Here is a 13,163-nt window from a genome sequence, read left to right as displayed (position 1 = left end):
TTGTGCAGGGCTCACATGGCAGGTCTGCAGCCTTTGGTTTCACTTAGGTCCCTCAGGGTGGCACCATAAGTGCTGCAGCCCTGGCACCCCTTTTACATCCCTGCCCTTGGTATCACTGGTACCTTATACTAGGGCCTTACAGGGGTGTTAAAGTACTTTGCCAATTGGGTGTACCAATTCACAGTTACAGTTTAAAGGAAAAAGCACTGGTGCCGGGGCCTGGTTTGCAATTACCACAGCATCTAGCATCAAAAGGCTGGGGGTGACCATTACACTTTACATTGACACTCTTGTCTAGCCCTCCAGAAGTATCTTAGTTTTAAATACCTCCTCCCACCCACCCCACCTCTCTGAAAACAAGCCGAACTAGTAAATTAACAGGTATTTCGGCTTGGGTCACCAAAGGCTTTCTTCTATTGTACTTTTTCATAACTGAAGATCCAGAGTTACCAAGGAAAGGGCCTGGTGGATGTCCTCACCTGGGCATGACCTTCCCCTCTTTACCCCAACTCGCCACGTGGTCATTCGATTCCCAAAAGGTATGCATGCCTTTCTGATGTACCCCTCGCCCCTCAGGTTCCACTAATCAACTAATTTATGTCTTTCTCCATCCCTCAGTCTCACCTCTGACTTCATGTGACCCACCCGCCAAGATACATTGTCTGCTCATTGCTGCCTGCCCTCTCTGCCCTCTGATGTCACAGAGTGCAAAGTAATAAACTGTCTAAATTCATGAAAATAATTAGCCCTGTTAGTGTACATTTAGTTGGGAAACTCATGCTTTCCCTACAGCGCCTCTTCTGGTCGCTATGTGCAGCAATCTATTGTTCCAACGGCTGGAACGGCACTTCAAAAACGACTGCAGATAAAATCGAATGTGGTGAGCCCTGGAAGAGGGTCGAGCTCGCACTATGCGCTCGATTGGTGAAATGTGGGACGTGTGCTCCACATTTCACCATCCGCTGTTGGTTTGCAGTCCAGTCAGGGTGATCAATGCCCTGCGCGTCACCTGCTGCGGGTACCCGCGAGGGCGCCAGCATCACCAGCAGATATGGCACAGTCCACAGGTGACACGTCGGCCCGGTCTAAAGTCCAGGACGGCGCCTTCTGGTCTTCCTCTGGGCGCTATATCCAGAGAAGAAGGTGTTTGCTCTCGTATAAATACCAGCGAGGCACAAGGGGCTGGTACCGGCAGAGGCCAGCCAGCAGGTGTAGAGTCCAGAGGTGAGTTGTGGAAGAGCGGCTTGCGAGGGTCCGGTCAATGCCAGAGACCCAGATGTTATGGTGCGGGGCTATTCTTATCCTTGGAGGTGCACATCTGCACTCCAGGTACAGGAGAGGTCAGGTTCGCTGCTTTAAGGCGGTGGAGGCACAGAACCGGAAGTGGCACTGCCCTCATAGGGGCTTCTGACTTGGGGGCCGGTGGAGGATGGGGCAGCGAAGCTACAGACACAATTCAGTGCTGGAGGTTTCTAGCTGAGCAGGTTGTGAAAGTCGATATCTGGGCTGTGAGATCCGAGCACTGTAGACTGGGGCTGGGGGGAGCTGAGTGGGGGTGCGGGGGCCTGCCCTGAGCTCCGGGGACACGTCAGTGAGTCGGGGTGCTGCTGAGACACGAGAGCTCCTCAGACACCGCAGTGATGAGCGAGGCTTCCTGAGGGGTGAGTGTGTGAGATCAGACATTGCGGGTATGAGAGAGGCTCTGCTTGGGGCATCTTCCAGACCTTTCCTCGTGATATCAGGTGGGCTGGTCTGACACAGAGGGGGCCAGATAAGAAGAAGCTCGTCCACCAAACCTAGATGTAGGAATACGCAGAGGACAGAGAAGAAGTTGACTCCTTGATCTAAGATTTCTCATAGGAAGATATGGAATCAGTTTGTCCTGCTGATATTTGGGTCCATTGCCTGACAAAGCATTATATCTCAGGCAGATGAGTTTGAAAATGGTTCTTTTCCTTATGGGAGCCGTGGTCAGTGGTAGCGGCCGGTGGTTAAGGGCTGACCTGTGAGCACACTGAAGATGGGGAACACTTGGATGGAGTGAGCAGCATGGCTGGGGCGCCTGAGATACTGCAGCGATAGGAGCAGACTCCTGACAGGCCAGGATGGGTGCGGCCACTAAAGCCCACAGAGACACTGCACTGTACTGCGGGGGCCTCAGACAGCGAATTCCTAGTCATGCGTGGGTTGGTGTTTCAGCAGACTGAGGTGTTTGATGGAGGGGTCTGTGGCTATGTTGTTGGGCTCTCGACATAAAGGAGAGCCCTCACCCACCAGTGCGCTGCAGCCTTTTGGACTCTAAGCCCCTCCTCTCCACTTTTATACTAAGCTCAATATTTTCCCTCCAGGTTCCACCCCCGAAGCTCCTTTCGAAGCTGAAGATGTTTCTGAGATCCATTGGCGTCGTGATGGCCTTGCTGACCATTACAGGTAAGCGCAGAATCTTTGGCTTCTGACATCATCTTTACTTGCTGAGCTCTTAACCAGGGTTGGATTAAGATCACAAATAGCCGGCCTTGACACGCTAAAAAAGTGGCCCACATTTGCATATTTCCTTTCCGCAATTGAGCAAGGGAGTGATACCTCTACCAGCTGGGCTGATGCTGGCATCCAAACAACGCAGACATCACTCAAAATGGACCCCCAGACTGCCCAAAAAAGCGCCCCACAGCTGGAACTGTGCCCGACTGCCCGCCTTACCAATCCAAACCTGCTTTAACACTACTTAGCAACCGCTCTAGCACCAGGGGATGGTGGTTTACACATGGTCACTCCAAGAGGGGAAGCCTTACCGGGAGCACTTGTTTTCTGGTTTCATGTTCCACACACCTTAACTGCTGGTCCATCTCACCCTCTTTCTAAAGGGAGGAGCAGGGAGTTAAGTGGGTGATAAAAAACCTCAACTCTGCAGCAATACCACCCTTCACTGCCTGTGATGTATCTTCTAAGAGCCTCTTTATAGTTCTTTCACAGGCTCATCATTTCAGAACAGAAGCATTTTCAATATTACATTCTACGAAGCCATAGTTGTGGATTATTTCTCTTATGCAACTAACAACCATTGACAAAGCCAATTGGCCTGGCTTGTTGTAAGTGTAATGTTACTTGTTGTATTATATATCTGGATCTAACGAAGCAGCAAACTACCACTCGGGCGGCACACTATGCTAAGCACAGAATTTAAGTTGACGTGTTTTTAACCCACGCCACTAAATACATTGGTCATGCCCCTTTAAGAGTTCCCCCCAGTGTTTTCATCCCACTTAAAGCCCTGGGGGAGGAGGATAACAAAGGCTTAGATTTCAGCAGAAAACACAGCCAGTTGTAATCTAAGATCTGAGCTGGGAGGTTCCTGGGCGCCTTCACATACCACACACCAGCAGTGGCATTTAGTTTGCTCTGTTCCCTGGCAAGGGCAGGTAAGATCCCTTTCCATGGATATTCCAAAGGTTCATAGTTCTCATGTCGTCCAACCAGCTTCCAAAGCTCCCTGTAGATACAAGCGACATCAATGGGTATATCACACGCATAACCCGATTGGTCAATTACAGCACATCCTTCACGCATGTAAACTATTCAGCACTAATCCTTCATACATAATTATAGATATTGGCCTGAAATTCAGCAGAAAGTGCAACATTTGATGTGGTGAAGGGGAGCCATAGGTAAAATGATTTTTTGACTTGTGGGTGCACCCATGCCCATGCAGTAAGGCCTGTTTTAGCCCATTGAATGTAACCTTATGCTGTCTTGTGCCGTTCATTATGGATCCATAGGTCAGCCTTTGTAGCAACGTTATTGTAGAACTGTCCCTTTATGAAGTGTACTCCAAAAAGAACAGTAGACTGGTGGTCCTCATAAAACAGATAATGTATGGATCCATTCTCAAGTGCCTTGTTCCTGTTTATTGTTCCCACAGGGTCCTGCACAGATGTGGGCACTGATGAGGTGGAAGATGGCTTCTGGGATGACTTAAAAGAACTAAGCAGCAGCGCGAAGCGGGCAGCGCAACAGATCCAGGAATCGCAAATCAGCAAACAGTTCAAGTAAGCATTGTCTGACAGTACGAACAAAAAAATCCACCTTTATCAATGACCAGTCACTATCCCTCGTGGAAGTTCTATTGCTAATAATCATTACTCCAAGCTCAATTGTTAGTAATCCTTACTATACTCCGTATTGTTGTAGATCTTTACACTACAGATTTTTTTAACACAGATTTTTACGATAAGCCGCATTGTGACAAATCCTTACATTAAGACCCATGGTTCACGATTCTTAAAGACCCATGGTTAAATATCTTTAAATCAACCCTAACCATTGAAATCTCCACAGTGGCTTTATTTTTACCGATTCATTAGCCTGATCCCTAAGTTCAACTTCTTATGACCAAGGCCAGTTGTCATATATGGCACCAACAAGCCTGTTGGTTGTATGTCCCTCAACCACGTCCTGTTCCAGAACTCTTTCAACCTAGTCAAATTGTTTGGAATCCATACACAAAACTGTCCTGTGCAGACACACCGCCTGGCCCCTTTCTAGATGTCCCCCAGTCAAGCACAGTTATTGTAAATCATTCCAAGGAGCAGGGATGCTGGAATTCCTATTAACTGCAGGTTTTCCACCAAGCAAGGTTCATTAGGTCTCATCGTTGAATGTCCTTCAGTCCTACCCTATCATACTTCTTCGTGGTCAATTGTTAGACATCTTTCTAGCAATTCCTCTTCTTTGGAAACTGTCTACGAAGACCCCTGTTGAAAACAAATACATCTTTTCATTGTGGATATGCCCCATTCAAACCTAATTCATATTTTTAATGTAACGCGCAGTCTTTCTTTAACGTCATCGTTAGATATCCCTTTTTTAAGCCCATGTGTTCCGAAATGCCTTAGCAAAGCTCAGTTGATAGACACGCATAGGCTAATCTTTACTATTAAAACTCCATGCTTGAATGTTATCCACCCCGTCTTTCTTGTTAGGGATTAGAAAGTCGATTTTAGTTGAAGCTTTCATGAGCACTGCTTTCCTGCTTTAGGTTAGGTATTGTCTTCAAAGTCTCATACCCCGACTCACATCCTCAAGAGCCTTAATTAGGTCCTAATGTGTCCTTTGTCTGCCATTTAAATCTTTTTCTTTTTTTATATTATTTAATAAACTGTTGCTCAGTGCTACAGTAAGCATAAATGGGTTATCATGTACAGAATAGACATAAAAGAACAAAGTACAGTACGAGTGGCATAACCACTAGGATACATAGGGATAAGAATTGTGCATACAGTTGTTAGCAATGGTATATGATGCAATTTCGACAGTGACCCCAGTTCCGCACTTAATGTATGGTTCAACCCCTTTTTGAGGGCTCCCTCTATTCCCTGTATATACACTAACTGTCCCAGACTTTCTCCCATTTTTTGGGCTGCCCTGACTTTGGTACTCCACATGTTCAGCCCTTTGGCACCATTCCACGCCAGCTTCCCATTCCGCAATGCGTGTCATCCCACTCGCCCCCCTGACCAGGGCTAAAGTTCTCTTGGCAATCCTAGAGGCCAACGTAAGCCATATTTTTTGGTATTTAGGCCACTCCTCTTCACCACGTATACATATGAGGTGCCACCTGGCCGTCAGCGGCATGTTTGATCCAGTGGCTTTGGCCATAATTTGAACCACCCCCCTCCAGTACCGTTGTATTTCCGGACATTCCCAAAGTATGTGGAAAAACAAACCTGTCTCACCACAACCCCTAGCACATAGGGTGGTGTCGCACTTCCTGAGGCGATGCAGAAGCGTCCTGGAATAGTATGATCTATGGAGTATTCACAATTCAATAAGGTGACACAGAGCCCGTATGGCCATCTCTCTGGGACTTTGTACAGCCTCCAACCAATCCACCTCTTCTATAAGTCCAAAATCTCCCTCCCATGCTTCCCGCAGCTTCTGCAGAGATTCAGGGGAATTATTCCTCATGTTCTTATAGGTTAAGGATCCTGCCCTCTCTGTCATGGGGTTCAAGAGGAACCAATCCTCTAAAGGTGCCGACTTTGGTAATTGCTCCATCTCCAGTATGTGGTGCCTAAGAGCGTGACCCAATTGTAAATATGTAAAACTTTATGATTCAGCAATCTCATACTCCTGCTGTAGAGCCTCAAATGTGAGTAATGCTGGCCCTCTCCACACACCCCCCAGTAGTTAAAATGGCTATTAGTTTCTGTTTGGAAAACCCCTTCAGATCCCGACCCTCTCGCAGAAGGTCTCTGTATGTCAGCTTGTTGTCCCATCCCAGGAATCTAGTGGCTTCTCACCATGTCCTTACCATCAGCTGTGTAGGGAATGGAAGGGCGCCCTCATGTCCTTTTCGATAACGCAGTGAGGAGCAGTCCGAGTACCCATGGGCTCCTTATGTACACTGTACGCAGGCTCAGTATTGTCCGAGAACACCCAGTCATTTATTACTATCAATTGTGTCGCCCAGTAATATCTGCGTATATCTGGGACCACCAGATCCCCTTCATATACCCCTCTCTGGAGCTTGCAGAGGGCGATTCTTGAACTGCCCCCATCCCACAGGAGTTGCCGTAGTGAGCCAACAACTTTCCTAAAGAAGTCAGGGGAGATTTTCTACGGGGTATTCTGTAAAACATAGAGCAATCTTGGGAGGGTCATCATCTTAAAGAACCCCTGCTTGCCCATCAGGGAGATCGGAAGCATTCACCAGTGGGCAACATCATTTCAGAGGCGGTCCAGCTGCGGGAAGAGGTTCCTTTTCAGAAATTCTTCTGCGTCTCGCATAATGTAGATGCCCAAGTATCAGAAGCCATCTTGCACTGTTGAGGCTATAGTCTGGGGATACCGCCCTTTATGGGAAAAATTAGGGACTTTTCCTAGTTAATTTCATAGCCAGGGCATCCCTTAAAGAGTTGGAAGATGTGCAAGGTGCTATCCACTGTGGAGCAGGGCTGTGTGGCATATAACAGGATATCATCAGCATATAGAGAGACCCTCTCTTCCCAGTCCCGGCCTCTGCTGATATCTTGTATAAGGAGGTCCTGGTGAACCCATGCTGCTAGAGGTTCAAGTGCAAATATCATTGGGGCAGTGAGCAGGCCTGCCTTGTGCCCCTATGAAAAAGAAAGGGCTGTAACAGTTCATTATTGACCCACACCTGTTCCAGTGGGTCTTGATATAGAAGCTGGATCCATTTACAATATTGAGGTCCAAAGTCTAACTTTACCTGAGCAGCAAAGTGATAGCTCCATTCAATGCTATTAAATGCCGTCTGAGCATCCAATGAGAGCAATACGGCCTGTTCAGCTTGTGTAGCCTCAGTCATATGAAGTACTCCAAAGACAGACCTCAGGTTTAATTGGATACCCCTGTGTGGCATAAAGCCAGACTGATCTGGATTCATCACTGTAGTTATAACTGGCTGCCGTCTGTTAGCCAGGGTCTTGGCCAGGAACTTTGCCTATCAATTTAACAACCAGGTTGGTCTGTAGAAGCTACAGGCTGCAGTTGGCTTTTCCTTTTTGGGGATAACCACCATGTTAGCGGTTCTTTGATCTTCCGGCGGGCGACCCACCTCCTGGGCCTCCTTGAACATATTTAGCATGTGTCCTGCTACATTATTCGCCAAGCACTCATATAGTTCAATTGGTAGGCTGTTAGGCTCTGCCTCCTTTCCTGACTGCAGGTCTCGGATTGCCTGTTTAACTTCGTTTGCACTTAGGTCTTTCTCCAATGTTGCTCTATCTTTGCCTGAGAGAGCCGAAAGGGGGAGGTGTTTTAGAAGGTCAACGCAATCTTCCCCCATCCTAAAAGTACAGACGTACATATATAACTTCATAATATGTTGCAAACAACTCTGCTATTGTTGCTCCTGCACAAAAACAATCATCACCTCAGAGCAGGCACCCTTGCAAAATGACGCAAAGATGTCTGTGCTGCTGCATGGCTGATCTTTCTACGCAGGCATGGGGGCAAGGACAGGAATCCCCAGTATCTTGTAGATACAGTGTATTACTGCCCTTTATTTTGATGCATGGCAGTGCAGCGGAAATGCTTTCTTCGCTGCTATGCGTCAGAATATTGTAAATTAGGCCCTTAGAGTCTCTATCTAGTGCTGGGCCCATTGTCGCATTGGAGTCCCCTCCTAATATGAGGATCCCAGGGGCACTTCCATCAGGATAGCCCTAGGGCGAGAAAAGTGTCTGGGTGATATCTCTGCATAGTATATAGACTGAGCAGATGTTGAGGGTGTGCCTCTCCCAAGTACCCGTCTGTGCCACAAAGTGCCACAGCTGGTCAGTCCAAGTGCGTCAAGGGATATAAGGCACCGATTTTGTTAGCAATATGCCTGTGCCCCTCGAGTTGGTGATGAAACCCACATGTACCAGTTGGGTGTAACCAAAATGATCCATGGCCTCATAATGGTTGCCCTTTAAGTGAGTCTCCTGGAGAAGAACTATGTCTGGGACATGTCTACGAAGGTATTTTAGCAATACTATTAATTTAATTGTGTTACCTAAGCCATTTACGTACCACATTAGGACCTTCAGTGATGAGTGGGGTGTACCATCTAGCGTGATATAGTGTACAGGGCTGTCCCCGCGTGTAATTGCAGAGTAAAAATCCTACCCTTTCCCAGCATGTCTCCGATCACTGTCCTTGTGTGCCTATGCTCACTGAGCTGAAGAAAACAGAAGATAGAACAAAAACTGAAATGAATCTGATATACCCAATGTTGTAGCTCCCCTAGCCTGCCACCCTGCAGAGTAGGCTCAGAACTGCCCACCACAAACCCAACATGTGGAGCGCCTTTTGTCCCAATGATATCATGCAATTATTAAGGGTTGTCCAGCACCACCTCCAGGGCTGCACTGGTATGATCATGTTAATGTACCCCTTTCGCACTTCTTAGGTTCTCTGTCTGCTTCAAGTATAACAGCATCATAAATCTACTCTCCCCCCCTTCCGGAGTTCCCCTCGTCTCATACCTGGGCAGGCAAGTCCAATCCCAAAATACCTGATACACAATCATGCAGTCATGATCCCTCTTTATCCTGGGTGTCTGACGGGTCGACCAGCTCCATTGAACGACATGACATAGCTGTCAAGCCATGGAGTCCAGTTCTCAGCCCTTTCTCCAAGCCCCATCCTTGATCTGTCCCTCATTGCAAACAGGTCCCTCCTCTTCCAGCTAATCGATTGGGTGCCCTTCCCCTCCTCTCGTTGAGACCGATGACCAGCAGTGTACCAACCCTCTCGAGGGGTGAAGTGCCACAATTTGCCTTTTGCCACAACTTCAAGCATTACTGGATAGAGCATCATGTACTTAAGTTCTTTGCCACACAGTACTTTTTTACCTTTTTCAAATCTTTTGCGCTGGCACTGAACTTTCAGGGTGAAATCCGCAGAGAAGCACACCGTAGCATTTTCATAGGTCTTGTTACCATGAGAACAGGCTGCCTGTAGGATAGTGTCCCTGTCACAGCAGTTAAAGATCCTGGCTATAATTGTTAATGGAGAGGCTCCAGGTTTTAACTGTAGGACAGGCGCCATGAGTGCATGCTCAATAGAAAAGAAGTTCAAGAAGCGTTTTGTGTGCACAGTATTGACTAAAAGGTCTTCTAGAAAGAGGTAAACGCTGAGCCCCTTCTCCCCCTTGGCAACCCCTACTAACTTGATTTTATTCCTGCAAGCTCTGCCTTCTTGGTCTTCCAGTTCGGGTTTGCTCATTGAGGCCGCACCGTGGGCCACATAAATTGCCTGTCCAGGCAACGGGCCTGTGAGATCCCACACTCTGCCTCTGTGAAATCACATCAATTCAGCTGGGGGAAGGCAGGGGGACCAGGTAGGTGGGCCTCCACCTATGTGGTCACCTCTGGTTATTGGTGATCTGCCCGGGGAGCAATGTAATCCTCCAGCTTTGGGGATCAGCAAATTACAGCCTCTAACACGAGGTGGTCCTCCCATTTCACTTGGAAAGCTGTACAGCGGTCTCCCCGATCAGCGGGGGAGAAAATGGTTACTTGCACCAGACCGCCACTTGCCGCTGCATGTTCTGGTGTGGATTTACTGAGGGCAGGGACAGAGAATGTGTCGGATGTTAAGGATTAGAGGTTGGGCCGCACAGAGCTCACTCATGGGGAGATTTACAACATCTCCACGCAACGCAGTGAAGCCCCCCGGCGAGGATGCGCTGCATTGCGTGAAAGGGAGTGAGCTTGACAGCACTATATTGTTAAAGATATGGCTCTTTCCTCCCCTTTCCCTTGCGCCTGCGCTGATTTCAGCTGCCGTGCGCCATGCACACAAATTGGCACTGTAGCGCTAGGGTGTGTGCATGTGTGTAGCATACGTTTTGTACAGGAAGGGTACCCTTCCAGTACAAAATACTATGCTAGGCATGATGCAAAGCTTTTCTCTCCTTGTATGCATGCTGCACAGTGCAGCACGCATGCAAAGTCGGAAAAGGAAGGACAACTTTCTCCATCCGTGCGCCTAGCTGAAAAGGGTCCAGTTTTCTCACACTAAACGCAATCTACTGTTTTTAGTGAATTGGGTTTAGCATCAGAAACCTTAGGTGGTTTCATGGGAATGCCCATGTACCACCCTTGGTACGCCCCCATGGCGCAAAGTAATGTGAAGCAGTGCTATGCACTGCTTCGCATTACTTTAACATTATTTCCAGAACTAAACAAGTTTAGCGCTGGAAAGTTAATTAGGAAAAAAAGATTTTGCGCTTTTTGCATCACTTGTGTTATGTAAACACGGCGCAAAATCTTAGTAAATCTCCCCCTAAGTGCGCTGCCATCTGGGCTGGTGCCAAGCCATGCCCCCGCAATTGAAATCTTTAACCTCACCTCTCCTTTTATGGCCACAATCTCTGAGGTTTCTTATCGTACCTCTACAATATTCCACTAACATGTCTTCTATATTTAAATGCCTGTTCCAGCTTTGATAGCATCCTAGTTTTATTTTTTCAAGACTATGGGTTTCATATACCCTTTTTGCTTCTATTATCTGCATATCTCAGCAGTGACAGGGAGCTTTCATCCATGTCACAATTCTCTAACCTCTGGTGCTGCTCACACCAGCTTTGAGGCTTTGGTTTTGACACACAGTTCTAGCCTAACAGTTGGTCCATTTCCTTGGACAGCCTGCATAAGATCACTGGGTTCCGGGGCCCCATTGTCCCACTGCCATGCCCTCGCCAGCTCCCCTCTATTCCATGACTCTATTGAGTAACCCACCCGGTTGTTGTACTTACTGAGTAAGGGATATAAGTAAAATGCTTGTATAGTTCAACCTTAGAGAATTGAGCTAGTTGAGAAACTTCCAAGACCATTTTGGATTTTGTGGTTCAATACGAGAAATTTTACGATGTAGATATTAAAGGAAAAGGAGAAAGGAAAGAGGAGAAAAAAGGGTTAGTTGTTATATACTAAAAATGTAGGATATTTCATCTGAATTAGTAATATTGATCAATTTTTACATTATTTTTCCTTAGCACCCTCCTCCAGGAAAACCTCCAAGATGTTCCTCTTTATGCTGCACACCTACAAAGCCAGCTAGTTCCTTTCACCACCCAGCTCCATGCACGGCTCTCCCAAGACTCAGAGAAACTAAAGGAGCAGATACGCCTGGAGCTGGAGGAGTTACGCTTGAAAGTGTCACCATATGCAGATGATATCCACAAGCACCTTAACAAGAACATCGAGGAGCTACAGCTGAAGCTGACTCCATATGCTGAGGAGTTTGCTAGTCGGGTACAGGAAAATGCAGGGGAGATTCGTCAGGCGCTCACCCCATATGCTGAGGAACTTGGCACTCGTGTCCAGAAAAATGCGGAGGAGCTTCGTCTCCAGCTCACCCCATACACTGAGGAGCTTCAAGCTAGACTCAAGGAAAATATGGATAACTTCCAGACAGCATTCATTCCGTATGCTGAGGAGCTTGAGGCCAGACTTCAGGAAAATGTTGACCACCTCCAAGCAGTGATCAAGCCATACACTGAGGATCTTGAGGCCAATCTCCAGGAAAAGATGAACAGCCTTCAGACAGAACTCTCACCATATGCTGAACAGCTTCAAGCCAAACTGCAAGAAAATGTGGGCAATCTACATTTGGCCCTTAGCCCGTATGCTGAGGAACTTAAGGGAAAGATCTGTGAAAAAGCACAGCAGATGAAGAAGAACCTGAGCCCTTACAGTGATGAGGTCTTGGCGAAGATTGAGCAGAACATTGAGGAGCTGCAGAAGCATTTGACACCGTACGCACAGAATGTCCAAGAAAACCTCAACCAAAAGATTGAGATCATGGCCTTCCAGATGCAGAAAAACATAGAGGATATGAGAACCAAGTTCTCTGTCAATGTGGAAGACATGAGACAGCAAATACTCTCCTCCACCAACCAAATCAAAGAGAAACTTCACTTGGACGACATTGGGCAGAATGTATCACAGTACTTGGAAGACTTTAACAGGAAAGTGAACCAGAGGATCGAGGAGTTCAGCCGGTCAGCTTCCCCATATGGAGAGGATCTCAAACAAATGATCATCCAGAGAGCTGAAGACATGAAGAGTAATCTGGATCCATACACTAGTCAAATCCAGGATCAGTTGGACATGCTTGAAGGGGGCGTAAGGGATAAGATCACCTCCTTCCTGAACAGGTATGAACAGGCTGAGAACTGATGGGCCCATCGACCAGTACCAATATTCTGAAGAACCCACTGTTATTTAACAGACAACACATCCATGCTTATTAGCAGATTTAATAATAAGGCTGTGCAGAAACTTCAAACTCCATTCCTGAGAATATTTGCAAAATAAAATAATGAAACATCCTCTTTTAAAGCTGCACATGACCAATAAAATAGATTTTGCGAACCACAGTTCAAGCCTGGTTATTGTACTTACAGTTGAATTGTTTCTCTTGTTGAATAGCTGGAATGTGCCCCCCTGACATTATCCTATATACATTCGTTTAGTTTGAGGCTGAGGTTAGGGGCTATGGTTTGTAGTTGTGATGAGGGTTTGAGATGGGGTCTTTGGGACTGGGTTAGAATAAGTTAATATTTATGTTGGGGTAGAAGGTTGGGGATCAGGGCTAAGGCTGGTGTTAGTTGGTTAGGGTTAGAGTTAGGGTTTTAATTAGGGGTTAGG

The 13,163-nt window shown here is 47.0% G+C and overlaps 1 protein-coding gene across 1 annotated transcript; it reads left to right on the top strand.

The window, feature by feature from the left end:
- Positions 1 to 1,136: 1,136 nt before the first annotated feature.
- LOC144823393 (uncharacterized) lies at positions 1,137 to 12,892 on the top strand. The gene is made up of 4 exons (XM_078681860.1): positions 1,137 to 1,224; positions 2,349 to 2,430; positions 3,920 to 4,046; positions 11,507 to 12,892. Exons 2-4 carry the CDS (start codon positions 2,382 to 2,384, stop codon positions 12,690 to 12,692), a joined length of 1,362 nt encoding a protein of 453 aa, XP_078537986.1. The 5' UTR covers positions 1,137 to 1,224; positions 2,349 to 2,381; the 3' UTR covers positions 12,693 to 12,892.
- Positions 12,893 to 13,163: the final 271 nt, after the last annotated feature.

This window comes from Lissotriton helveticus, chromosome 3_1 (assembly GCF_964261635.1).
Source record: "Lissotriton helveticus chromosome 3_1, aLisHel1.1, whole genome shotgun sequence".
Lineage (NCBI taxonomy): Eukaryota > Metazoa > Chordata > Amphibia > Caudata > Salamandridae > Lissotriton > Lissotriton helveticus.
This window is presented reverse-complemented; position numbering and strand designations above follow the sequence as displayed.

Bases quoted from the DNA above. Each gene is read 5' to 3' on its own strand.
- LOC144823393 (XM_078681860.1), top strand. From the start codon at position 2,382: ATGTTTCTGAGATCCATTGGCGTCGTGATGGCCTTGCTGACCATTACA. The intron at 2,431-3,919 runs GTAAGCGCAGAA...TTGTTCCCACAG, and splicing joins GGCCTTGCTGACCATTACAG to GGTCCTGCACAGATGTGGGC. The intron at 4,047-11,506 runs GTAAGCATTGTC...ATTTTTCCTTAG, and splicing joins CAAATCAGCAAACAGTTCAA to CACCCTCCTCCAGGAAAACC.